Source organism: Leptosomus discolor, chromosome 3, assembly GCF_034619465.1.
Source record: "Leptosomus discolor isolate bLepDis1 chromosome 3, bLepDis1.hap2, whole genome shotgun sequence".
Classification (NCBI taxonomy): domain Eukaryota; kingdom Metazoa; phylum Chordata; class Aves; order Leptosomiformes; family Leptosomidae; genus Leptosomus; species Leptosomus discolor.
This window is the reverse complement of record NC_141393.1, coordinates 77,525,942-77,553,367: the sequence shown is the minus strand read 5'-3', so window position 1 is coordinate 77,553,367 and position 27,426 is coordinate 77,525,942. Positions and strand designations below refer to the sequence as shown.

At 42.9% G+C, this 27,426-nt stretch overlaps 2 protein-coding genes across 3 annotated transcripts in view; one reads left to right on the top strand and one right to left on the bottom strand.

Moving 5' to 3' along the window:
- Positions 1-4,196: 4,196 nt before the first annotated feature.
- DPH5 (diphthamide biosynthesis 5) lies at positions 4,197-25,726 on the bottom strand. Of its 2 annotated transcripts, XM_086462711.1 has the most exons (9): positions 25,585-25,726; positions 22,355-22,479; positions 18,958-19,066; position 18,085; positions 9,718-9,818; positions 8,729-8,849; positions 6,571-6,610; positions 5,393-5,496; positions 4,197-4,473 (listed from the first exon to the last, which is right to left on the bottom strand). In XM_086462711.1, exons 1-9 carry the CDS (start codon positions 25,717-25,719, stop codon positions 4,250-4,252), a joined length of 960 nt encoding a protein of 319 aa, XP_086318837.1. In that variant the 5' UTR covers positions 25,720-25,726; the 3' UTR covers positions 4,197-4,249. The 2 variants fall into 2 exon arrangements, with proteins under 2 accessions (XP_086318837.1, XP_009960057.2); XM_009961755.2 differs by lacking the exons at positions 9,718-9,818; position 18,085.
- Positions 25,727-26,073: 347 nt separating this feature from the next.
- The window catches only part of LOC104351473 (putative oxidoreductase ZK1290.5), a 51,365-nt gene continuing 50,012 nt past the window's right edge, over positions 26,074-27,426 (top strand). The window contains exon 1 of the mRNA XM_086463292.1: positions 26,074-26,158. Coding sequence (XP_086319418.1) covers positions 26,074-26,158 — 85 coding nt within the window. The remainder of the gene's footprint in view (positions 26,159-27,426) is intronic.

Below are 27,426 nucleotides of genomic sequence, written 5' to 3'. Positions count from 1 at the left end.
AAAGATGAAGAGTTTCTTGCATCCGTTTTGTCGTTCCTGTATAGCACCTGAGTTTTGATCTCGCTTCATGTGAAAACACGATGGTTGCCAAATTGATAGGTGGTTCCTGAATTTTCCAGATGAGATACTGAAACACGAGTGTTGATTTTTGTACAAAGTTTGGAGTTGTACCCTTGTGCTTGGAACCAAAAGCTGGCTGTAAAGAGAAGTAGCAGTGAAAAGCCACATCACATATTGCTTTTAAGCTTTACAGTCTCTTCCACCCTTCAGATCCTTCTTTATCCCTGTTGCTGGTTTCTGATCCTGTTCGCTTCTCCTGGGGATGCAGGTGCAGAGCGCGCTTTCAGCTGGCTGCGCTGTTCCACATCTCGGCCCTGGCGCCCTGCCGGGCTCCCTCCCCGCCTCACCTCTCAGCTGCTCGGCCAGGCCCGCAGCTCCCGACGGAGGACGGGATTGGGATGTGACGGTTACGCGGTGCGGGGCAGGCTGCAAAAATCTGTTCAGCGGATCTGAGTATGGCAGTTGAAGGTGCCGTTCACAGAAAAGGTGATTAAAATATGGTTGTGGTCATAGGGCAGACAGCCCTCCTGTTGTTTTGTAGTATGTTGGGTATAGACTGCTGCTTGTTGGTAGACAGCGTGATGTCTTGATTTACTTTTTTTTTATCGTTAATATTAACTACTATTTGGGGCTAGAGAAGGTGAATTCATACCACTTCAAAGGCAAGCACCAGCCTTTGTGCACCGCGCAAGGCAAGCACCGTGCCATTGTGTCACAACTCAAGAGCAGGCTTTGGTTGAAATCATTGTTATACCAGCGTGTTTTGGGACTGAGCATTCCTGGACTTGCTGAAATCCTGCAGTGCTGCCCAAGTTGCTGAGCTATTTTAGTTTTCTTAATGAAAAGACAACTGCTACAGTTTGTTTCCAAGTGAGGATCTGCCCGAGTGGCAATTGCGGGTGATGGTGGTTTTTAAGATGTACATCCACAAACCTTTTAAATATTGGAAATTGAGTGAAAAAGCCTATCAGCTGGTTATAATTACACAATTTTGATTTTTGTAACTTTCGACATCTTTTTGTTGCTTATTATGATGTATGGGACCGTGGGAAGCATATGTAAAGTCTGAGTTTTCTAACCAAGATAGCACTTTCTTCATTGCTTTTAAGGTCAACTTGATGTTTTTGTAGCAAGAACTGTATAGTTTGTTTGTTAAATACGATTGAGGAGAGTGTAGGGAGGTCAGGTTCAAAGTAGACTTTAAGCCTTTTTGGGCTCTCTGGAAAAGGATAAGCATCAGAAAAGTCTACAAAAGACAGGAGATGACCTGTCCGGTAGCTAACTACAATCACATCTAGTATGTCAGTAAACGGAGTGATACCCGATTTATCTTTTTTTTCACCTACTAAGGGGATACTTGCTCAGGTTTCAGGAGAGCACAGATCGTGCAATTAAAGTGCAGTTTTCTTATCCTGAGTCAAAGCACCATTATTTTGTGTTTTGCTAATTACCTAACGCTTGGCTGCGTGTAGAACACTGCACTTTTAACGCTGTCTTGAAGCTGCATCGCATTATTTAAATGGAGATTTGTGTGAATGACTGACACGGAGATGGATGAATGTCTGCAGATCATCTGCTGAAACTCAGCTTCCTGGTATCCAGCACTGAATTTTGAACCAAGTTTCCGAAGTCTGATTTTCCCATGGTTTTATACAGCTGAAGCTTACTGGGGGGTTACTGGTCTGTCTTTTCTGTGACTGAAAACAGTAACTTACACCCACATTGTCCCAAAGACCAAGCCAGCAAACGGCATTTTTGCAGGACCTCCAGCAAAATGAGAAGATAAAACAAGTGCTACCGAGTGTCAGTATTAAAATGCCCCAAATGTTTGATGGTAAATAACAGTGGGAAACTACTCCTCAGAGTATGCGCAGCGAGGACTGGTCCTGTGTAGGCTAATCCTGTAGGTCTGCACCTGCGGATAGACCTGTTCCTCACGTCAGCAGGGCCCCTGCAGAGCACTCAGGCAATTTGCTAAACTAAGGCAGAAAGTGCTGGTCCAGATAAATGACTCTGCTTTATGTAATACTGCTTACTAAAATGAAAGTTTAATTGCATCATTAGGAAGAGCTGCTGACACTATTTTTACATAAAAATTGAAACTGCTGCTAGTAATAAAATGGACCTTAGTGACTCTTAATACTCTGAGGTTTTACTGAAGAACTAAAGCTGAGTTTAAAGGGGAAGGAAAGGAAGCTTACCTCTTTTTTAACTTGTAAGTGAAGCTGTTTTGGGAATGTAAACAAGATACAGAGAGAGCAGCTGCTGCTGAACTGCAGTTTTCCACCCTTGGCACCCACTGTGCAATCACATCAGTAAAGTTCACGACTTTTCTGTCCGCAGTGCAGCCTGCAGTTTCGGAAGCCTTCATGCTTCTATAAAATGCAAATCCTAATCGGTGCTCATGTAACAAGATCTTTAAATACCAGTTCAGAGCAACAGCTTCAGTTACTAATTAAGCCCTCTCCTGTTTTCCCCAGCAGCCATCATTATCTCACCCCTTTTAAGCGTGTTTGGGAATGAGCATAGAGGGATTTTCTTTTCTGTTTTCTAATCCGTTTCTCTGATGCCCAATACTCAGTGGTTAATTCCTCTTTTACACTTCTGTGGAAATCCCTGTCTGCAACTTGCTGGGATCCCCTCTCGGATTTCTCCCCCATTCAGGCTTTGTGGCAGTGACCATCCCTGTTGGGACTTCGTTGGCCAGAGACTGCTATAATGTGAAAAGAGGCCAGTTAGGCCTCTGCTGTGCCTGGCATGTGAAGGCTACGTGTGCCTCACTGTGTGCTAATACTGGTTAATCTACTCGTCTGTTGCAGTGAGCCACAAAAGGTTCCTGCCTATGTGGTAACTTGGCGGAAATAATGTGTAAAAGGAGTTGGGTATTTCACTTCCCATGTGCATTGAAGTCTTTCATATGTATGCTGGGATCTTGTACAGGAGTTAAATGAATCGCTGCAGTATTTTGGCTGAAGTGTGAAATATTGTGAATGAAGAAGTCACCAAAATCATTCCTGGTAGCATACAGCGTATTGCTTGCATTCAGCATATTGCTTGCCTTTACCTTCAAATTACAGGAATTACTTGTAGCAGTGAGCTTAAGTTGAGCAGTACACTATATCAAAACACCTGTAAAGAAATCTGAATGATGACACAAGGCAGCTCACTAAAATTCTGAAGACAATGTATGATTTTGTTCTGGAATGCTAATGTTAGTAGCTTAGCCATGACTTGTCCCAAGTGCAATATTAGAAATTTTTAATGTAATCTTTTCTACTTGAATACAGTCTATATAAAATGTCAAATATCCTATATTGCTGAAAAGATATGGGATCAAATTTCTTTCCAATAAATCTTCAGTTTAAAAAAAAAGTATGCGTGAAGGTCTGCTTTGTTCTCATAGCTGCTGTGAAGAGTATGTGAAATAGCAACCACCACCATCCATTAGCTGATTTTGAAAAGAATTCTTGCAGTCTGTTTTCTGAGAATTGGCTTGAGGTTAATGGTGGTCACTGCAGAGTCCAGTACTTCCTAAATGCTGGCATTAACACAGGAGGAAATCCAGCTCCATTTTAAGGCACAACCTTCTGAAATAAACTCTGTGCAGCTTCACTCTCGGTTTCACCAGCTGCCCAAAGGGTGAGTTCTCATTTTTCTTGGTTTAGACATAAAGAACATTCTCACCTGTCTGTATTCACTCTCTCAAGTGTACAGATGGATCGAGACCCAACAGGTTTCGCACACTAATGGTTTCTGTTGGTGAGAGAACTACGACGTTTCTGCAAAGCCGAAAAGCAAAATTTAACATCGAAGATGCCCTTGTAACAGCCGTGGCTAATGTCCTACAGCAGGAGTGATGCCACCCAGGTGTCTGTACACTTCTCCAGTTCTCTGCTTGCACTTCCTACCTGAGGCATCAACCTAAGACCGATGCAGATGACAATGAACCGACTCTGACAAAGGGCTTTTAAGGTTTAAAGGTTTCTGGAGGTGTCTACGTGGTAGAAGCTGATATAAGCGGCTGCAGTTTGTAGCCTCAGGGAAAAGCAGGTCCATGTTCCTACAGTGTTGTCTCTTGAAGCAATATGTAATTTAACTCCACTTAGGCAAGCTCTAAATATTCACAGGAATAACGTTACGCTGTCATGAAATTAAAGATGGAATAAAATTTTAAATTCCTCCTTTTTATTTAAGTGGTCCTTTGAAGTTCATTATTTTCAAAACTGGAACTATCTACAGAAAAAAGCTTAAGCATTTCTAATTCCAGAGGATGCATAGTGCCTGCAACAATCAAGGAGTGTAGTGGACCGCCTAACTCCACTGTGGACATCTGCTGCAGCGTGCCTGAAGCAATCTTCTGATCCGCAGCACCCACACGTGCGAGGCCAACACAAATTGTGTCTTCAGTAATTCCTGGAAGAAAGAAGATTAAATGCTTAATTTACTGACTAATGGTCCTGTCATAAAGGAAAAAGTACTCAAAATGCTTAAACTTTGATACTGCTTTCTTAAAGCTCCCAATTAATGAATCACAGAGTGGCCTAGACAGAAGCTTGTTCCTGAAAGAAAATAAAGCTGTGTCTTAGGGATGTTTATAAGCAAGAAGGGGAAGGCATCAGGAGTAGAATATGAAATCCATTCAGGAATTGTGCTCACATTGAGGAAACTGCTGCACATTCTATACAAAGGATAAAGTGAAAGGATTTTCATTTTAACAGTATTTAATGAACTTTAAAAAGCACTAGAGCCAGATGAATTTCTATTAGAAAGATTTATTTTTTTTTTCCCCTGTGACACAACCGAGTTATCTTTATAGCTGCTGTGATTTCACCCTTGGTCTCAATGAACATCTTTCACAGTTTGCTCTTCACTAGTGTTAAGAATTCAAGGTCGAAATCGCAGTTCTGCATCGTTGGGTTAACCTAGATTCGTGCTGGTATTCATGTAGAGCAGAGGGTGACCAGTCTAAACAAAAAGTAGCAGAGATTTTTGAAGCTTGGCTGATCTAAAATGCTCAGAATCCTTCTGCCTCCTGCAACTCCAGGATCAAAGAGCTCACAGTTAAAGATGGCTGGAAACAGTGCAGGGTTACCAAACTGAGGCTTTGGCTAAACCCCCAGGAGCCACTAGCGCACGTTCATCGCTGCTCACTGAACAACACTGTGTCCAAGCTCTGCCAAAGCCATCTCATGACCGGGATTTAAGGCAGCCCAGTTCCACTGCAGAGCAAGAAAGTGCTTAAGATCGAGAGGAAGGGAGTAGAGCTCAGAGGCTCATCCCTCAGTGTGACTTGAGAGGGGCAGTAGCAGACAGAAACATCACAGTGAAGTACCTGGTTCTTCTCCCTGAAGCCTCCTGTTTTGAATAATGGCAAGAAGCTGTTCTGCAGCTTGATTCACACTCATGTAGCGTGGTGGCTCGTAAATCTTCCTTCCTCTGCAGGGAAGGAAAAGTAGAGAAACTTCATTTCATTACCCCTAGCGTTCTTACAGTTTATTTCAAGAAACCTCTAGACCAGCAAATTGAACTTACAGAGGCCCAGGCTTTCAGGCTGGGCCTATTAGACAAGAGTGGGATTTGTAAGGAAGACAGAAGTCTCTTGTGCTCTCACCACACCTGTGAAACAGCAGGGCCTACAGCTGGCAGATCATTTGAGTTTTAAAAGCAAATTCAGCTGCTGGAAGCAATATGCAGGTTCTGCAGCTACTCCTGAAAGCTGCATTAGACTTAAATTTAAGGGCCAACTACTGTTTTTCTGTCAAATGCCCTGTAGACAGATGATTACAGGCTAGAAATATATTCTTAAATGAAATGCTGCTTTCTTTGCCAACTGTGGATTCAGTCAAACAGATTTTATTTTGAAACTCCAGAATAAACAAACCTCAATGATACTGTGAGACTTCACAAATGTTTAATTTAGACCAGAGTTACAGAATGCGTATAAAGTAACCATTTCTGTTCGCTGCTGTCAAAACATACAGACTGCAGAGAGATGATTAAGATGTGGCAAGAGCTTTTTTGAATACAGTCAAATGAACTTAAGAGCATTTTCTATACGTTGCTTATTTAGCTGATCACAAAGGGTGGTATGTATGCAGCACTTCACACCGCTTCTAGCCAGCGTAAGGAAGAATGAATTCAGAACGCTGCTTCAGCTATTAATCTGTTTCAGGACGGGACAGAACAGTAGTAAAATAACACTTCATTTGCCAAGCAGACAACTTGCCCCGTTCTGACTTAATGCTTCTCACAGAAACAGTTAAAAAAAAACATCATGCCCTGCTGCAACTTCATTCAGTTACTGAAATAAAGCCAGGTCCTATTGTAACGAACAACAAAGTTCAACTTCTTGTAAGAAACAAAAAGGCTGTGGGCGCTGAGAAGTACGAGAGGAGAAGGCAGGTAAGTTCAGTGCTGGACTATGGGCAAAGTGCTTTGTTCCTTGCACAAAAACCCCTTTGTAGATACACTGTGTGTGTGTGTCTATGTATTTTCAAAACAGTGACTCACTTCATTAGATTCTCCAGAGACTGCTCCTTCACTTTAATATCTGTAGAAACAGAACGGGTATTAAAACACAGGTTCCCTACAAACTGCCCACTTCGTTTTCTATGTAGGTAAAGCTTAATTTAAGCAGCAGATTCTATAAACTTTATAACAACATTTTGGCTGTTACAGGGAAAAGGAACACGGATCACATTCTGCTGCTTCATTAATCGCAAAGTACAGTGATGTTATGCATGTGGTTTTACCCAAAGAAGGGCAAGTGTCACAGATCTCAGAGCAACGTAGATGAATACGAGTACTGCTGAGCATCCAAGTGGCAGGCATATTTACCATACGACAGCTCAATGCCACATGTTTACGCACACCAGGGTATCACCGGGACTACTCTTAAATTACGAGTACATTGCGGTCACAAAAGGTAAAGCAAGTATGACTGATCGACAGTGATTACATCATGGCCGTGCAGGAACCTGACTTTCGTTAACACTTCCTTCCTGTCCCAATCAAAATTTAGAACAATCTTCTGTACAGGGAAAAAAAAAAAAGGATATGGGCAAAAATGAAATAGAGAAGGGGTCAGGTAAGACTCTGCATCTGCAATTTTACGAAACTCTGATGGACCGCAATCTCTCCAAGAGGCAATCCAACGTTATCCATGCTCAAATGCCCCCCAAATAGTATCATAGTGAAAGCTGGATACGTTTTTAATCTTGATTTTTAAAAAAAATATTGCTTAAGTTATACAAACAGCTCTGAAACCAAAGTCTCTCTGAAGAAAAGGGTTTGAAACGCAAAGCTGCGAGATGATTAGTACACAGTTTACCAAGTTGCTTGTATGTCCGCGAAGTCACTTGGAATTCACAAGTTTGTCGGCACTAACCTTTTGGTGGCACAGCTGCCTACCCGGTAACCTAGTCTAGTTGGATAAACAATCAATACATAGACCAGAATGACAGGTAGTATTAAGGGAACAGTTAACTGGGAAATCGGTAGTTTTCAGCTGTGAGCTACAATTAGATGCAGGTACCACAGCTGTCCCTGAAACAGGAGATTTAAATTTCAATGGGATTCAGAACTTTTCACTACTGTGTAAAAAATTAAACATAAAAAGGAGATTGTAGAAATTATGATACACACTATCTAAAGAATACTTTAACATTATTATACTTGTAATAATCCCTGTTAAAACACTTGTGAAGTCATCCTTCTTTAAAACAAGTGACCACAGTTCTGATTTTTAGCCGATTTTGAAAACAAACAACTTTCAAGGCACTGGAAAGTTCGATGTGCAGTGATGCTTACACATTTAAATTGTTTCCTGCTCAGGATTCCTCCAGTTACCACAGAATTTGTTTTTACTTAAAATATTAATTTATTTAGCACTGAGAGACCCCAGCTGTTTCTGAGAAACGATACAGAAAGGTATATAATTCTATCTACAAATATGCAAGTGCCTTATTGTTTATATGCAGGCAGATCCATAACCTTGAAGGAGTTCCCCAGACTAGTAGAGTCACTCAGAAAGTGCCTTTCAGCTGAGGACTGTGGGGTAGGACAAAGATCAGAGAGCACCAGGGGAGAGCCTGGGGACAGGGCTCAGGTGGGAGCAGTATTCCCTTCCAGCTCCGTGATCAGCAAGGATTTTTTACAGCACCGAAGCTTCTCATGTGACAATCACCTTTTGCCAAAACATTCTTAGATGAGGTCACTCAGGAAAGGGAATATCATCTTACAAAACAGAAATGAGGTTAAATATACGACTCAGCTCCCCAGAAAGTCAAACGTGTTGAGCTCTAACCTGTTTAAGTCCATAAAAGATAGCTGCTAGTCACTGCAATCTGAGCTTGAGCTAGCTGAAAGTCACACTGATCTTTAGATCAAATATGGGCCTCCTGCTCCTCTTTGACTTCTACAAAGGCATCGTTTCCTATGGATTTTTTGAAGAGGAATTAAGAAATCCCTGGCCGCTGTAGCATGAACAACGGCTGAGCTGACTTTAAGTACACATACACTAACATTCCAGTTTTTGGTATATTTTCAAAGACACATGTTAGCTAAGAACATTTGTCTGATCATCACAGACGTTGTCTCGTGCCTATCACTGTTGTTTCTGGACACTGCGGAAGACGGTAGCTAAGGAACCGGGGGAGCTGCTGCTTACCAAGTAAGCACAGTGTGTGCATTCCGTTCTGCCTGTTCTTCTCCATCTTGTCAAAAAAGCTCTCTGGCTTCCATGTATCTGTCCAGAAAACTATAGAAACTGTCTCTCCAAAATTGTACAACTGTAAAACAAAGCAAATACAATAACACTTGTACACAATAAGAAAAAAAATAAATAGTAGCGCATACAAAAAAATGCTATGAAAGTCATGAGCAACTGGCAACACTGAAAGTCCTGAGCCTAGTTAGTGAAGAAGTTTTGTACCACAGGCAGAGTACTCTCCTACAAGGTGCTTAGGTTTGGTCTTTCATAAATACACACCAAAACACTGCATTAAAAATAACGCTTCCTTTTAAGAAAGCTGCCCCTTGCTTCTCTGTATCTCTTGACCAGCTCTAGTGCATTCCTTTGCATTCCCTCCTTTCTTTTTAACAAAATCTGTAATTACTGAACTGCTTTTTCTTCTTCATAACAGAGATGTGCTCTTGTTCTTCTACTCTCCAAACAGTAAAGCCTGTTAAAGAACGACTAGTGAATTACCTGTAAAGTTTTTATCTATCTCTGTATTCCCCTTTTCAATGTATATTGACTAACTCTCGATCTACCTTCTATTCTTTGTTACTTAATTCTGAAGTCCTTTTAAAGGCAAAACTTTGTAAGACAAGCATGAAGATTAGTACTTATTGTTTCTTATTTTGGATAAGGCTAGGCAACTCTAAGAATGCCATGACACTTACAATATTTTGATTCTCCTGATACCGTAGAATTCGTATCAAGACAGCACTCCCCTGCAGATGAAAGCTGTACCATGCAAAAGGTCTAAAGAGTGGATATGATGATCTGAATGCAGGGGCAGGTTGTGCACAGAGCGCAGAAGTGCAACATTTTTTATGCCCCTATGGCCAGAAGAATATTGCCAGCAGACTCTATGTCAAACACATTGATTTTATTCTCAGTCTTAACGCTATTTATTACGGGAAGCCCCTAACCTCGGTGCAGACATTTGAAGCAACAGTCTTGCCAACCATTTCCAGTGATGCAAAAGCAGAAATCCTAAGGCAGCACTTGGCTTGGAGGTTTTCATAAGCAACTTGAAAAAGGGCAAAACGATGCATCAATTTTGGTCAATTCGGCTCCGGAATGGGGCCATCCCAGATGGATTTTAGTTTGCCAACATTCTGTCTGCTCAAGCCCACCAGAGAAACAATGGCTATATGGACTAACTGCCCTGCTTTCTCTGTAAACCTGGAAGGAAGAACTGCTTTTCCAAGCCCACGACAGGAGGCACTGGGTGCGCTGGTAGCAAAGAAGAGGACCCTATGCAGAAGCAGCTCTGGCAGCTCTGTGCCATCTGGGGATTCCCCTCCACCTACTTATTTTACTGTGGCATGAGGTTGCGGTTTTAACTCCTTTATGCTGGCAGAGCAGAATTTTAATCAAAGTAGAAACACGTTTGTTTTCAAGGGGCCAAAAGCTCAAATTTTAACCATTCATGCTGATAGGAACAGAGTTTATTCAAAGATTCCTGGAATATTACTGAAAACATTTCCTCTTTTAAATATTTCATTCTAGCAGAAGAACAAGAACACACAGCGTACATTTCACAACCTAAAGGTTCATCCAGTAAACTAAATATAGGTTGAACCAAATGAATTGCTCCTGATGTAACCTGTTAACTACTTCAAGGCTGTGTTCTAGAAACAAGAAAAAAAAAAAAAACAAGCAATGTTTTGCTTATTTTTCATGTGGCTAGCTAAAACTCTTTCCATTTTGTACCAGATCTGAAGAAAAACTATCGGAACAAGGAGTTTCTCTTTCTCCCCTTCACTGTTAGAGCTCCTGGGAGCAAGTTAACCTTTAACCTCAATGGTCGTATACCCTCAGTCACCAACAACTGCTGAAACGCCCGGTACCAGCCTAACTAACTAGCTGACCATCTGCCACCTGAAAGCCACTGCAGTCATTTCCCGAAGGGCAGCAGCCCTCCTTCAGTACAGAAAGTGGCCTCAATTAACCTCAAACCTTATCCCAGTCCCTTTGGCATTTTGATAACCGGAGGGAGTGAAACATCCACCTTTCCCTTTTAGCAAAGAAAAGGATGTGCAGGAATGGGAAAAATGTTACTGAGAAGTATTTCGCTGGGAATCAGATCTTTTAAACCACTCTGCCACATATTAAAAACAAGTTGGTCTTTCAACTTGATACCCTACAGCACTTGTTCTGATTGTTATTTTTCTCTTTTCCATTGATCGTTACAAAGATTCTCCATCATCTTTGCCAACAAGAAGTTAAGCAAGTTACCCTTTTTGTGCACGCACTGCCAGTCAGATTCACTGAGTCTGTCCTTTGTTTACCGGGTTTCGCATTAAAACTGAAGTCTGAATGTCAAAAAAGGATAAAACGTTTTTGGCAGAAACGGCCTGTCTATTCAGTAGAAATAACTTCAGAATATCTGCACCAAGTATTGGTACCATAGAACACGGTACTTATAGTCTCAAAAAAACACACTTGTTTTCTCAGCACCTGGACAGCACAGAAGTACCTTCTACACCAACGAGATGGAATGGGACGTATTTTATTAACTCCTAAAAATGCCTTTGCAACTTACACCCCCCCTACTAACTCAACTTCTAAAGAACGGATTTCCTACCATTAATGCATACATGTTTTTACTGTAAAGAGGGGAAAATACTGCTTTGGAAACCTTCTGGTACACCAACAGTCTGTGAATGCTGTGAAACAGAAGCAGTAGATGGATACCCCTACAGTGCTTGACTGCTTGTAACCGATTACCTCACAGGCACTTCTACAGGCACTAGCGTTTCTTTCTCATCCAGCCTTTGATCTCTGCTGAGGTGTGACATTTATGCAAACACAGGCACTGCTCTTCCAGCACAGCAATCCTGCATTAACGCAGCAACACAGAGGTGTACCAGAATGACATTCCTAACTCTCTCCCTGTACCTCATGCAGATCCCATTTGTTCCTAACACAGCTTCCTGTGCTGCGTTCTGATTTCCACCTCTTGAAATCTAGCACCAAGTATCAGACTTTCAAGATAAGCCTTGCTGCAGACAGAGCAGTAAATACCAAAAATTCCATTGCTCTCCTAAGGGTTCATCAGTTACAGAGAACAGCAGGTCCACTAGAGACAGAACCCACCGCAATTAAAAAAGATTCTTTCCACCAACCGTAAAAGACTGAATAGGGCCCCAAAATCCAGAAATCACGCTTGTCATTGGACTAAAACTGTGACGCATGTTTGTTAACCAAGGTGTACTACAACAGAGCTAAGGATTAATGTCATGCTTTGAGATTGTTAAGCAGCAGTGTAATAAGACAATGAGGAGCTCTGTATATTTTCAGTGAAACGACCGTGCTGTACGGTTGCTGGCACAGCTTTAAAGAGAGGCAACAGCAAATGAAGTTTCACAGCGGTCTTCTGTGTGCTGCACTCTACATTAAGCAGCTGGGGGTTAGGAGTGGGCAAGATCTGTTCTGTACAAGCTAAAACATCTCAAGCATCACACTTGCACTAATCATCAGATTTGTTAGAGTGCCTGCATTCTGCTCAGGCACAAAAGCGCCAGAATTTCAAAGGGGCTCAGTGAAATGGTTGGACAGACATTTCGTGCCCTCAGCTTGGAAACTAACCTTCTTACCTTCTCCCTAATGCTCAAAAACTTCACAGAAAAATTTCAAAAGGTCATTTTGAAAGACCTCAGTCTTTGGAAATACCCCTCCCCCCCCCCCCCCCAAGTAGTAATTGGCTTAAGCAAAACTTCGTGCACTTAAATTTTGCAATGCAATAGCTGAAGTCAGGAAAGGAAGCCAGAACTCTCTGCTCCGAGGCAATGCTCTGTCTGCTCGAGTTTTCTGCCTCTCACAAAATACTGCAGAAAGCTGTTCTTCAACTCTCCCTTTCATCACCCCAGAAGAAGCTATAACTTCCTGTTTTATTTACACACATAGCATGAAAGAATGTCTGACAACTTTTGGTACTGAGGTGCCTGTTTTCAGTTAGTATTTTTAACCCTTCTGTTGATGATATTTCTTATTTTACTTGTTGTTTATATAAGCAGAATTGATTGCTAATTGAGAGGCCAGGATAAACTATGAAAGTAAAAGTGCGGTACCATGATCTCAGCTTGGAAAGCCTGCATGCAAATGAAATTTCAATGAAACTACGGAGCAACTTTGTTAATGGCCACACACGTGAATGACATTGGACACCTGAAACTGTCCAGATCAACAGTCCACACTTAAAATACTGGTGTGGCTAATCACCACAAAAATATAGGGCATAAAAAGAAGAAACAAGCTGAGACTGAAAATAGGGAAATTAAAAAAGGAAGATTCCCCCATCCCCTCTAAAAAGTACTAAAGCAAGCAGGAGACAAGATGCAAAATAATATTAAAGGTCAGTAGGGCAACAGCTGCAGAGAAACCGAGAAGTAAACATTTCAAAATGCAGACATTTATTTTTATAGCATCTTTCTGAGAATTATTGTTGTATCAGCTGCAATGGTGACAAAGCAGTTCTGCACTTACGAGCCTACCTCCTCTCCCAAAATTTCAAACAGCTCCAGAACTGGACACATGGCAGGGGGAGAAGAAAGAGGGCTCTTACCATTACACCTGTCAGGCCTGGAACCTGTATGCACACGGAAACGCCTGTAAACCCTGTAGGGCTGAAATGCTACTCAGCTATGTTCTGTGTTGAGATGGTCCCAGGTGACACTGCAGATAGTTCTCACAGGACAGGTGCGTTCTGCAAATGAAGACACTGCGCAGCCTGATCACATCCCACTGACAGACACCAAAAGGCTTTTTCCCCTAAGGCTATTCCCCAATGGAATTTGGAGACCATAGAGCACCTTGCACTATCCCACGTTGCTTCTTGATAAATCCCGATGAACATACACAGAAAAGCTAAGACACTTTTTGGTTTATTTGTCATAAAAGTTTTGACATGATGCTATGCAACATTCATCCTCAAAAAAAGGAACAAGTCACAATTTTTCCCCTTATCCTCCATAACAAGTTAACAACCCTCCAGACCACATATATCAGATTAAAGGGCTCCTACTGTTCTTTATATTATACGTTGTTGCCAGAGAACAGCTTAGAAAGTAGGACAATCATCAACAAAGAGGTAGCAAGAATCGGTCAAGCTTCGTTTTTGCTTGTAATTGGTCACATGAAACAACCCCAAGCCTAGCTCTAGCCCTTTACACTATCATCTTATTTAGTACCACAGACCTTTAGCAACTTTGAATGCCTCACGAGAGCCTTCACATGAAAACTGAAAGTTTCTACCATTCACTCACACGGGGCTGTGACTCCTTTTTGTACTGCAAGCCAACAGATTGGCTCAGCTGTCCCAAAAATGCCCAGTCCCCTTAGTACATACAAGAGAGAAAGGAACTGCGAAGAAAATGATGTTTGGCTGAGGGAAGCCCACGGCACGTGACCGCAGTCTTCAGGAGGCAGCTGGGACAAATCACATAAAAGCAGCTGAAGGGAAGAACACGTTTTTCTCTTGGCTGCCTCCTGTATTAGCAGTTGGGAAACAGCCACTCCACAAGCAGAACGAAATTCAGCTATGAAAAGACTTTGAAACTCCAAGCAAATTTAAACAGGAGGGGATTTTCCCTCCAAAGTAATGTCACCTTATCTTTAACAACCTCCTAAGGCTCTTGCCAGCGCTATCAAACAATGATTCCCTCCCACCCGGGTCACTTGGGTTACTAATCTGAAATGAAGATATCTGAATGGAGAAAAAAAAAAAATCTATTCTGATTAAATGGATGTTTCTGGGTCACATTTGCTGGTGACAAACGCACTAAGTTGAACAGCAATTGTGAGTAATGAAGTAGTGCCACTTGCACTGATTTAACCTTTAATTGGTTTGAGAAGCCAATACCAACTTCTAAAAGGCTCAGAAGCTGGTAGTAAGTGAGAAAACCAACTAGTGGTGGAAAACAGGGTTTTTTTTTCACTGTCAGTGAATAAAAAAACATTTTGCATAGAGCCCCTCCTATTAGAACAAAGAGTATTTTTGAAGATTAGGGCACAGAGGGAGGGTGGAACCCTTAAGGTTCCGCTCCTGCAGCTACAGGTTTTCTATTTGACTGTGAGCACAGCAAGTAACAACAGCATCCTTCAGCTTCCTTATCTATTAGTAATGTTTTTCTACTTGACACTGAAAATGTACTCACCTGTTCAGTAAAGACTCAAAAATAAGAGTTAGCACTGCTTTTACACTTCAGTGATCAGCTAGCAGCAAAAAGACAAAAACTATTTTATAACTGTAATTGTCTTACAAGAATTAACTGGACTGCAAACAAAAAAATATTGAGATGAGTCACTGAAAGAAACAAGGGGACGCGCAGATGTTTGTTCTGAAGCTATTCAGGTGGAAAGTGGGTAGTCTCAAAAGAAAGGCAGGTCTTTGCCATGGCATGTTTTTTTCCTAGCTACCCTACCAAAATGTAAAGTAAATGCTTTCAAAACTAGCAACACCACTCTCCCAGAAATGACTGGCTCATTTTAGTCTTTTGTCTCATCCCACGGCCTGCCTCCAGCTTTGCAATTTAGTTCCCAATCCTCCTTTTTTACAGTAATGCCATTGTTTCAAGCCATTTCAAGTTGCATCATTCCTTCATGTGCATCACAGGTCAGTGTGATGCAGAGTGTTCCTCACGCGTTTGACCATCCATACCGCTACCTCAAAGATACATTACCAGAACTGAGTCAGAGAGAATTCCGCCCTTGGAGCGCCACTCTGGCCAGTGACCTTCCCAAACTAACCCAGACGTCATGCAGATTAGGAAGGAAGGAAAAAGGTGTAAATTGGAGATCCTGAGTTTTCTGCTTCTTTATTGTAGGGCTAAAATCCTTAACAATCAATCAGTCCTACTCTGAAAAACTGTGTGGGTATAGATAAAGCCATGGAAGTCAGGCTGGGCTCTCCCTTTGTTCTCAGCTTGCAATGATGCATCCCGGTCGAATAGAGCCAGGGCAATGCCTTCCTCACAGGGCAGCTGAGCAGTGGCAGAACAGAGGTAAGCCTGTTACCTAAAATACTGAGCTTTCCAAAGCTACGGAACTACAGTGCAGCTGCTGCTGAGGAAAGCTGAACTGTCTCTCTAGTCACCACCACCAGAAGTGCTCTCTGAGAATTCTGGCCTTCCCCCAGGGACTTCTGTTCCCGCTCCCTGACTTCCCTGGCAGGGTGCACAGACACCAAACTGCATGACTTTCTTCACTGGTGGTTGTTCTCCACTACAACAGGAGTCAGTGACCGACACACCAACACGTCAGATTCCAGACAGGAGAGGTGAACCTGCGGAGAACGTGCTAAGAGGCACTCACACAGGGGCACTCTTCCTGCCTTCTCCCCGCTGGCCGTATTCATTTGTTTTGGGGAGAAAAGATGTTCTTCAGCCTTGGGAAAAAATAAAATCTGGCACAGCAAAGCACATCAAGGAGACTGTAAAAGAGGGAGCCACAGCAAGTCATCGAGCCTTGTGCCCAGTCAGAATAATACTTTGCTAAGTTACACTATCCTCTGCTTTCAATAGCTGTAGCTCATTATAGCAATCTGTGAGAGCTCCAAAAAAAGTTTAATTTTCAAAACTGAAAAAAAACCTGTTCTTTGAAGAAATACAAGCTTCACCTGTGCAGCCTTCAAACCAGCTGCATGATTCTGTTAAATGGGCAAGACAGTAAAAAAATTTTTAAAAAGTATTTGAAACTAGATATTCACCCTTCTTTCCAATTTGGCAAGAAATATATCTAAGAATTGAAGGTGACAAATCATCACTAACGCCCTACTGACTTCAGTAACTCACTATTGTACAGGAAAACTTCACAACTACCAGAATGTTGTTGGCTGCATAGAAACATTGCTCTGATGACAAGAGCCATGTTCTTTTGTGAACAGACTGGGCTGTAGTTGCATTTCACCGAGGGCCTAATCAGCAGTTACAGCTCGCTACGCACATGGCCTTCAGTACAGCGTATAAAGGTGTTTCCTGTTTTTCTCTAGTAAGAAAGAAAGAGGTTTTGTATCACAATCAGATTAAAACAAGAAAAAAAGCCAAGCCTTTTCTGTGGTGAGGCAAAAGAGGAATCCCTGCTATACTTGACAGCAACTTTGCAATTTGAAACACAGTAACTCCAAAACTAAATTGATGGCAGGAGACAGCTGGGAACATAAACACTGTTGAAAGAAATTATAAACTTCCACCGCAACTCTAATTAAATCACAGGCTGCTTTTTCGTAAGATACCCCTCACTTGCTGTTTATGCCTGTAAGGAGCAACAAAGAGTTAAACAAACAGCTGGTGATACCCTGACCGGTAATACAATATGATCACTATTTCCTAAAATGCTTTATACAACAACAGGAATGTTGACTTATGAGAAGGCAGCCCCTCCCAAGCCAGAATGGAAGAGGGGACTAATGCCAGAGTGAGTAACATCGCATTCCCTTCATGGTCTGTTCCCTTCAGCGTGGGGTAAGAAAATAGTAAACTAATCTCCAGAACTCTGCATACGTGACGAACCTTATGGACTCTTTGCAATATATTCCCAGTTAGTTTTCTGCTCTTTTTTTCAATTAACCTAGAAGCTCTGCACTCCTCCTTGCTATGCCTAGCTGGAGTTGCGTGGGAAGCAACCTCACCAAACTTAGTCCCCTGTTCTCTCTGGGAATATGAGCCTTGCATCTTCCTTCCTAATGAACATAAAAGAACAGTAAAAAGGTAGCGGGCAGCAGAACCTACTTGTCAACAGCATGACAGCAGAAGCAAGCTTTGCACCACCACGAAGCCAAAAGGGGAAAGGGTGAGCCTCAGCCTCAACTCTTGTGCCACCCGCCCCAGCAAGTGCAGTCATGCGACAGCTGCCATCTGTCTGCTGTAAACGTAGGTTTTAGACACCGAGGAACCTGTTTCCTGCCTAAAAGATCATTTTGCCCAAGTCTTACAGCAATAGGCAGGTATCACGAAGAAAGTGCTCACGGAAAGAATGCTAAAGAACGTGAACGCTGTGCTGCATTCCCTTCAGCATCCCCAGCTCCGAACAGGTGTCAACGCACCGGCCGCTGAACTGCCCCGTCAGACAGGGCTCTCACATTTCTAAGCTGTTCAGATGTGATCAAAGCCAGAGACAACACCCAGCTTACTGCAGCTGGGCTGCTGGGCTGCACTGAAATAAGGCAATTGGAGTTTGTCAGTGTCATTTTGAAGGTGTCAATTGTTTGTTGAAATTTTAAAAAATAGTGTTCTTTCACGTTAAGCTAGGAAGGAACGCTGCCTCCTTCAGAGGTGAAAGCTTATTGGTCAAACCCTCAACTTCTGCCTGTAGTACATCCATACTCCTGTGCTTGCTTTTGGTTTTGGTGAAGTGGGAGCTTGGTTTAGAGGCTCCCATACACAGGGAACTATTCTGAACCTTGAGAGGGCAGGTTCTATGTTAAAGTAATGAATGAAAACAAGAGGGGGAAGCTTCAGCTAATTTATATGTGATTAGTTATGACACATACACTGCTGTAACATTTTTCACGCAGGAAAAGTAATAATGGACTTATACATCTGTAGAAGGAAGTAGTGAAGTATTTTTTTGGTGGACACTAGACCTTTTCTACTTTAGCCATTCAAGAAGCACAGAAACCGTCATTTGTTCTTCTAGTCCTTGGCTAGGCAAATCCTTTCTCTCTCGGCAGATGGGCAGAAAGTGAAGACAAGTCAACCTCAGAGAGAAAGAATGCATCATATACAAGATTCTGGAATTAGTTATGATCTGCGTTGGGCACATAGACAGGCTTACGCGTGTATTCCTTTTATGACAAGACCAGCATATTTCTCAACAGGATAACAACCCAATTTAAGAATAAACTTATCAGGTGACCATCAGTAGTAGAAGGAAGCCAACATGCTTTATTTGTAAAATAACTTAAATATCAAAGTTTCCTGGGGCAGAGGGAAGTTAGAGCAGAGAATAGAAGTGTTACTGTTCATTTTCACAAGTGCTGATCAGAAGGGACTTTTGCTGACATGTAGCACACTGAAAAGGAAGTGTTAACAAATTCAGACAACAGAAGTATACAATTGCTACAGATCTTCAAACTTCAGATTGCAACATGCACTGCTACAGCAGTAGAAGATCTCACCGCTTCTAAGTTTAGCAGTTCTGGAACAGCATGTATACGGAAATGTTACCTGTAAACCACAGCAGCCCACTGCATTCATTATTGAAGCATTATGAATGACCTTGTATGGAATCCCCAATTTTACTGCACGTAGTACTAAATCACTGTGTGTCGTGGCCCTGTGTTAAGAAAAGAAAGAAATTAAAGATTGAAAAGATAAAGCGACCAAGTGTTACTAGCATTATAGTTTGTTTTGAAAGTAAAATTAAACCCTTCACAACTCAGGCAATGCAAAGGTGCCAAAAGGCAATAATAACTTCACTGATTGTTCTGGGAAAGTAAAAACTCCAATAAGGCTTCCATATGTCATCTTCCCTAGCTCAAAATACAGGCATCCTCAGCATGTTACGGTTCTTTGCAGCGTTCTGGCATCATTCAAACTGTAACACCAACACAATTGTTACTTTTTAAAGTAGCTTTGACAAGTACTTGAAAAGGAAAGTTCCCTTTATCCTTTGTCTTCTGCAGGTGTCTGTTGGACATCTGTTGAACTGAGAAGGTCAACTCTATTTGCCATAGAGACTTCAACAAACTCCAATATTTCCTTACTCGCGGCCCAGCCAGGCCTTTCCCATCTGCAGCAGTGCATGCCAGGAAAGCAACACACTCAGACAAGAACCTTGAAGACACTGAGGTAAACTGCAAGCAGTCCTTAGACCATATCGACTTTTGCATTTAAGCCAAATTACTGAAATTAACAATGTCTAAGTTTGAGTGATCAAGTTTATGCTGAAATAATTAAGAACATTGTAGTTATGCTTAGAACTGAGCTAAATTTGGCTCCAGATCTAACGCTCAATAAACACCTTGCAGTGACCGGTGCAAGAATTATTGGGCTTGTAGTTAACGCAGTGGGGATTAGAGTCCTTCTAGGATATAAAGATCCAGCAAATCTTTGAACTGCAACCATGTTTATGTACGTATCTTGCTTGCACATCCTCTTACATACATGCTGGGCACTCTGTTTTCCATGTGAAATATGAAAATGCACCTACCCCTTGCCTAAACGTAGCAAACCTGAACAATGGCCTTAGCCATCTCATTCCCAAGACGTACACAGATTTCTGCGTGGCCATTTCAAAGAAGGAAGCAAAGAAAGAAGTAGCATATGCCAATCAGAATAATTAAATAGGAAGTCTGCTTTCACGCTGGTCTGGTTCAGTTACCCAAACAGAATTCCCCTGATTTTTAGTCCGATAATTTTGACACTGCATGTCTGACCAGCACCAACCAGGAGATCAGGTGCTTCAGACCGCAACACAAATGTGGCAGCAGCTGGCAAGACTGTAAGGATCAATCATTTAAAAAAGAAATCAATTTCACTGGAGGAAAAAGAATAGGGGAGTCTGAATTTGGGAAATCGCAGACCCTGATACAAACAGGCTCCCAGACCTAGGAGAATGCAGTAATCTAAGCCAACACTTTGGTTAGTGAAGAAACTATGCTCCTGACTTCCACAAGCAAAGGTGATTTAAGAACGCCTGCTCTAAAAGAGGGGACTAGTTTTATGGCCTTGTATTATTCCCTTCACGTACATAGGACAGGGAGTACTGGAGGACTCTGTGGTTATGCTAATACGGACCAAGGGATCAGCTGGCTTTATTCACTGAAATTTGCTCCAGCCAGTATTTTCTCCCAACAGCTCTGTCCATAATGACTGTAGCTAAAAGCAGAAGTGCCCTCATGAGCACTCCACTAATACCAGCAAAGGCTTCATGGAGTCGGCTCTCTGCACCCAGAGCTGTACTAGTATTTTCTGTCGCTGATACAGATTTTAGGTTTTATGGGTGGTATTAACACGAATGTTAGTACCAGGCTAGATGAAGGTGGGCTTTCCAGTATACTCCTAAAATTGTCAGGTTCCTGCTAGCACATCCATAGCTGTTACCACATATGCAGATACAAACTTGCAGTGAACAGCAGTGGGGAGGAGGACAGGGACACAGCTTGTTTTATCACCTTAACCATTAATCACCAACACCCGGGGTTTCCTGAGGCTGCCAAATACTCTTCTTACCTGCGAATATACTTGAAACTCTACGATCAGCTGCACTCACATGGCTTCTATCCTCCTCCCATATGGCTTCTCTTAGGACAGAAACATTCTGTACTCTTTCCTAGTAACCTCACAAACCCCTAAATCCTTAGGGCTCTATGTGGGCACAGGAGCAGTTCTAGCTTCAATGTTAAGAGCTAAGAACAAACATTTAGAGGGAAGCAACTCATTCAAAAAAAGGGTAGTTTTCTACCATGATGTAGTGTGTTAATCAGAATTGAAGAATTTAGACACTGAAACTAACGATACCTGAGGCAGATCAAGATACCGCTTACAAGTAGCAATTACATTTCAATTCACGTAGGTTGCTTTTCTTTCATTTTGTGTACTTACTTACAACAGTCACTGGATCAGAGCACAAGGGTACAGGTAACGTGGCTCTACACTGTACACGAATCCTAATTTTAATGTTAACGTGCATTGAAAGTATAATTAATATTTCTGAAATACAGCATCATCTGCCCCTAAGTTTAATATAATATTCTCTTGCCAGTTCCCTTCCACCTGTATTTACATAAATTATCCGCTTTTGACAGATGCGCACACTGTTCCTCTTTTTCATAAACTCTCTCTATTTTTTCACTCACAAATAGGGTGCTCAGTGATTCGATTTTTCTGGTGCCCCTTAACACGGTGGTATAAATCTTGAATCACCAGCTGGAGACTAAAAGCTCTTCTGTACGACTTGACATTACAGATTGATGATGCCTGACTGAAAAGACAGAAGGAGATCCTTCTGGTGACAGAAAAAGACTATACTTTTCAGCAGGAATAAAAAAAGAGGAAACAAAAGGCTTAATAAACCAAAATGAGAAGACACTTATAATGACCTAAGTGATTTTAAAACCTAGCATATATCAAAGCAGAGGCACTGTACAACCAAAAATCAGTATTCATTCTGAAACAACTGAGCATAAGAGCTGCAGTCTGTAAGTACAAATAGCAACTAAAAGAATACTCTTTCAAAACACAGCGCATTTCTTTTAGTTTTGTGATATCCTAGCATTTCTTCTGTTAGCAGATAAAACCTGGAACAAAATGTTCTCTATAAAAGCTAGCATGGAGAATGAAATGATAAGTGACTGCTGAAGGAAAGATTTATACATCCTGGAGGGTCTACATTCCTCTCTATAAGGGATATCTGAGCAAGGAATCTCCAAAGCAAGATAAAGTGTAGACAATTGCATGTATATTTTTAATGCAGTAAAAAAACCCATACAAAGACATAAAAAGTGCTTCTGGTCTGAAAATCAGTTTCATGAAGAATTACAGTTAGGGAGTATGACTCCTTCCTGTTGAAAAAAAAGAGTGATCAAACTACAGCAATAATTAAAAGGTTGCCTTGTCTTACCCAAACGGATCACCAACTACCAGAAATGCGACATCACAAACATCAGCTTCTTTTAAAATGCTATCGGCTTCTTGTTCCACTGTTTCTCGGTCAGCCAAAATCAATTCTTTCCCATAAAACTCTTCCTAGAAATTGAAGTTAATAAGAAACACCAAAATAAGACACTTAGGGGTGTTTTTGTATTTCTCTGGGTGCTCACTCAGGAACAGAGACAATGGACACTGGAACGGCCAACTCTATTATTCTCCCCAGCAGTCTGACCCATGTCTCAAAGAACCCTGCCTCCCCTTGCAAGAACACCTGAGCTTCCCGTAAAGCAGCTCCCGAGTTGACAAAAATTAGTCAAGCACATGATTCTGACACTGCCTTGGTTTTTTATGCCTTTTGTGTCAGTCAAGGACCTGCTCCAGAAGTAGCTCAATCGCACCCGCACACTGAGGGGACCTGGGTGGGCTCTAGGCATAGTTAATTTAACCAGTCATCCTACTTAGGGCATCCCCTCTCCCAAGTCTGAGCCTAACTGCTCAGGTTAGTTATAATACTGACATCAAACCAGACACAAATACGACACTAGCTATACCAAATCCTAGCTTTTTGGGTTTTCCCTTAGTATACTGTAACTAACCACATCTAAGGAATGATTTCATACTCATCCTTCACCTTCAGTTCTCTGTAAGAAATACGTTACTGTGTATACAGGTAAGCACGTATTTGACCGTGTCCTTCATCAGCTCAGTAATCATCATGTCTCTTTGTATGTTTTAAATGCCTTTTTTTTCCAGAATCAGCCTCACGTGTAGTAAAACTTCGGTTAGTTCTAGAACATGTTATATGACTATCATGAACATATCTGTCTCTAAGTCATGTGTCACCATACATTTTACATGCTCTTTACATGACCAGATAAAGTTTTTTTTCCAGGGAATAGACCAAAAAAGGTGGGTTTGTTATAAACAGTATTCAGAAAATTTGTGTGGTATTACAAATATTAACAAATTGATAAAACTATTAAGTCAGTTATGGTCCAGAAAGATTTTCCTCTGACTTCTGTGACTTCAGTGGTAGCTTCATCTTTGTCCACACAGAATAGCGAACTGATGAGAGAACCATCATACTTGTAGGGAAGCAGAGTAGTGCTTCCATAAAGAAAACCATCCCACAGCTAGAGTAGTAAATACGGGACCTCTGTTACTGCCCCCGGTTCCTTTTCCTAAAGATGACTTCCTCACCATTTCTGGGTAAGTACCTCTGTAAAACGAGGATATTATTTTCCTTGTGAAGCAGACTGCAACTACAGATTCGACAGCAAGGGGACCAAATAAATGTGTAAGCCATCTTGTATCTGTGATTCAGAACAGCTGGCGGCTGGAGTACTGCTGATACTAAACAAACTACAGCAAACTCGGACAACCCGTTTGTTTTCATTCGGTATCTTACACAAGAGGCACGTTAGCCAGTCGCACAGCCCAACCAGAGCTGACCGGCACGGCGAAGCACTCGGTGCGGAGAACTCGGTAACAACGCTGCGCCCGTGCGGGTGGGTTTCCCGTCGGACCAGACTAACTCCAGCGCAGTGCTGCAGGCGAGTGCGCACCCGGGCCTACCAGGTGCACCCCCAGACGCACACCTTCCAGTCCGTTGTCAGCGAACGGGATCTGTCTGCGTGCTTCGAGAGTGCTCCACAGTGCGAGTCAAAGCTCGTTAATTAGAGAATATCTAAAAAGGACTCTCTTGTCAAAAACTGAAATGTAGATCCACTGGGAGGTCACTGGGTCCAAATAGATCTTTCACCCATTGAGGGACAATTTAGAAGGCCAACATCAGATAGATTTTCATACACGTTTTAGGCCAACAGGATAAACTGAGCAAGTCATGTCATTTGAATTTTGAGATCTGATTTTAAAAGCATCAGGCGGATTTCTAGAAATCCCTGCAGGAAAGAATCTGTTCTTTACCTCTCGAGAGCTTTCCCATAACTTTTCGTGTTGTTAGGAGAGACTGACCTTCAGATTACAAAATAAACCATTCAGCATTGTCACTTGTATGTAAACTGCGCTGTATTATCAACACTTGGTGATTTAATTCCTATAGTCCCTCTTAGGCAGTTTCGGGTCAGACAGCATCTTTTACTTTGTTTTTATTGATTGCTTTTCCCAATTACCTCATCTTTGGGACTTCAAGGCTTCCAAAGGACTTAAATCAGTTAAGTGTAGATTTTTCAAAGTAAAAATATCCAGTATAATTTCTACTTTGCATTTTTCTAACTATACAACAACAACAACAACAACAAATTTTGTTTTAAATGGATTAATTTCAATTCAGATTGCTTCAGTGTACTGAAAAAAAAACCAACAGAAAAACATGGAGTATATCTTCATTTCAAAATACAGCAGACATACTAGAGATGTCCCCAAATATGCTAGCCTAGCTTGTATCTGGAAACCACATAATGCTGACTACAAGCTAGAAGTCTCACGTGCTGTATATGTACATACAGGTATGCATACAAGTACATTATGGCTATACAGCACCCAAGACCCAGACAGCATCCCTGTATAGTACTGCACAGCTTATTCAGAGGAGAGATCCCTGTTCTGTGGGTAGGTAAACACGTTTTTTTAGTATTATTTCAACATTAAACTTTATCTTCCTGTGGCCAGTGAACCCATCAGAGTTATAATTTGTATGTTTTTACTACTGTCCTCTTCCCTAAGGAGTGTTTACTAACAAAAAGCTTATCTCCATGTTGTTCAACAGCCCATCTCTGACTGAGCTGTGTATGTTGTGGAAGCTGCAATATGGTGAGACAGCTTGGCCCACAAGGAGACATGAAAACGTGAGATGGTTACTCCCAGCAGGCACACCGTAACACCCCAGGGTGATTCAGAGGTTCAAAGCTCCAAAACATGTTTTTTTCTGGTACCTCTTTTGTTGATTTTTTTTTGTTTTTAAACAGATCAGACGTTTTTCTAACCAAGTTCTCCAATATTTCAGGATCTCCGGATGCCGTTAGAATTTGAAATGAAAACTAGCGTAAATACTTGTAAGCAGGAAAATTTTATTTTCGTTCTAGTTTTCTCACAAGGCAGCGAAAGGATTTCTCCTATAAAACATAGCCTGTGAAGGCCACGTGTGTGTTTTTTCCGAGCACAGGCACCCGGCGTTCCTCCTGCTGACCGGACTGCCCCGGCAGCCCCAGCCCCCTCCTCGGGGCCAGCGGCCAGACCTACCAGCGCTTCCTTGCCCACCGTCAGGACGGACGTGTAGGCCTCCAGGTACACCCTGCGGCACCGCCTCACCGCCTCCAGCCCCTTCACTGTGATGTCCTCGGCATCGCCCAAGCCCAGCCCCACCAGGTACAGCATGCTTGCGCGCCGCCGCCAGAGCCACCAGGCCCGAAGCCGCCGCCGCCGCCGCCAGAGCCACCTATCACGGGAGGGAAACGGGGATCAGCCGGGACGCCCCACCGCGACCTCGCCCCACGTCTCCCCGCTCCCGCCACCCGTCTCTTCACGCCAGGACGCCCACCCACCCCCTTCTCCCTCTCTCCCTCCCGCCTCACGCCCCCCCCAGCCCCGGCCCGTCTCCCACCTGCCTCCCGCCGGCCGCGCCGCCGCCTGCGGCCACGCCCCCCCTCCGCGCTTTGCGGCGGCCGCAGGGGCTGCCGGGAGCTGTAGTCCCTCGCGGCGGGGGGCGCGCGCGGGTGGCGGGCGCTCAGCATGGCCGCGGCGGAGGGGGGTGGGGCGGGCGGCTGCCCCGCGGTGCCGCTCGCTAACGGCCGGCGCATCCCGGTGCTGGGGCTCGGTAAGTGCCGCGCCCGGTGGCGGGCCTGCCCCACGCTCCCGCCGGGGAGCCCCCCTCTGAGAGGCGCCGTGAGGTGGCGGGGGTCAGGGTCGGGCCGGGCCGGGCTCCGTCCCGCCGCGGGCCCACACCCGGGCTCGCCTCCGGGGTTCGGGGCTTGAGGCGGCTGCTGAGGCGGGCTGGGCTGGGCTGGGCTGGGCTGGGCTGGGCAGGGCAGGCCTTGCGCTGCTCTAGAGGCGAGTTTGTTGCTGCCACACGGGACCTGCTGGGGCTGCTCCTGCAGCAGGGCGGGCGGGCGGGAACAGGTGCCTCTGCCTGGGCGTACCGCTCTCGCCTCCGCATCCCCGAGGTATCGTTCGGTGGTTTGGCGGTTTGGTGCTTTTTTTTTTTTTTTTTTTTTTTTTTTTTTCTTACGAGGCTTGGGAGCAGACTTTGCCTGAATTAATCTTTTTTGGAAGTTCTTTTTAGTCAGCTGCAGCTGTTGCAGTGGAAGGCCCGTGTGGGAATCTGAGCTTCGCGAGTGTCGGAGGCCTGTGCCTGGTGGCACATGGCCTGGGTGTGTGCGTTGGAAGGGTCCAGGTGCTCTTACACCCTGGCAGCCCATCGGGAGCTGGTGTGTGATTGGGTTTTTTTTGGCCCCTTATTGAAATCCAAGGTGTGGTGATACTGTATTGAAGTTTAACAACTGCATGGTTTTGGCTGTTACTCATACAAATGTGTATGGCATTTTTAACAAGTTTTTAGGAGAAAAAAAAAAATCTGCTTGAAAATACGAAAATGAAAAGGGAAATCAACTTTTTTACATTTTACATTTAATTTTATTATCAATTGTGCACTGAGAAGTTCTGCAATAAAATTGGTTACACCCTTAAAGAATTTGTTTTCTAAAATGTGAACGTGGAGGGAGGGTAGAAGTCTTTATAAGACCATGTTAGTTGTCTGAATTAATGCTAGTGATAGTTCAGGAAAGCTGTTGCATTCAGTTGTAGCAAGATTACAGGCTAACCAGAATACGCTTCTGCAGTGAGAACTCAGGTATGAAAGTGTTGGTGAAATTTGAAAGGATTATTTATTTTTTTTCCTTGTTGTTGTTCTTTTTTTTTCTCATAAGGCCAGGAAAGTGTTTATTTTCCCTCAGCTCTTTGACAAAAGGGGAAAAGGATTTTTTTTTTTTTTTTTTTTTTTTTTACGGCACTGTGGATGGTATAGACTCAAGGCTGGCTTGCAGCAGAATACTCCTTTTAGTGGTACATGGGAATATAGGGCTTATA

What these genes read in the sequence shown, in the direction of transcription:
- DPH5 (XM_086462711.1), bottom strand. Translation starts at nt 25,719, where the DNA reads ATGCTGTACCTGGTGGGGCTGGGCTTGGGCGATGCCGAGGACATCACA. An exon ending in CGGTGGGCAAGGAAGCGCTG is followed by an intron (nt 22,480 to 25,584) that starts GTAGGTCTGGCC and finishes TTCAATTTCTAG; the next exon opens with GAAGAGTTTTATGGGAAAGA. An exon ending in GTAGTTGGTGATCCGTTTGG is followed by an intron (nt 19,067 to 22,354) that starts GTAAGACAAGGC and finishes TTCTTAACACAG; the next exon opens with GGCCACGACACACAGTGATT.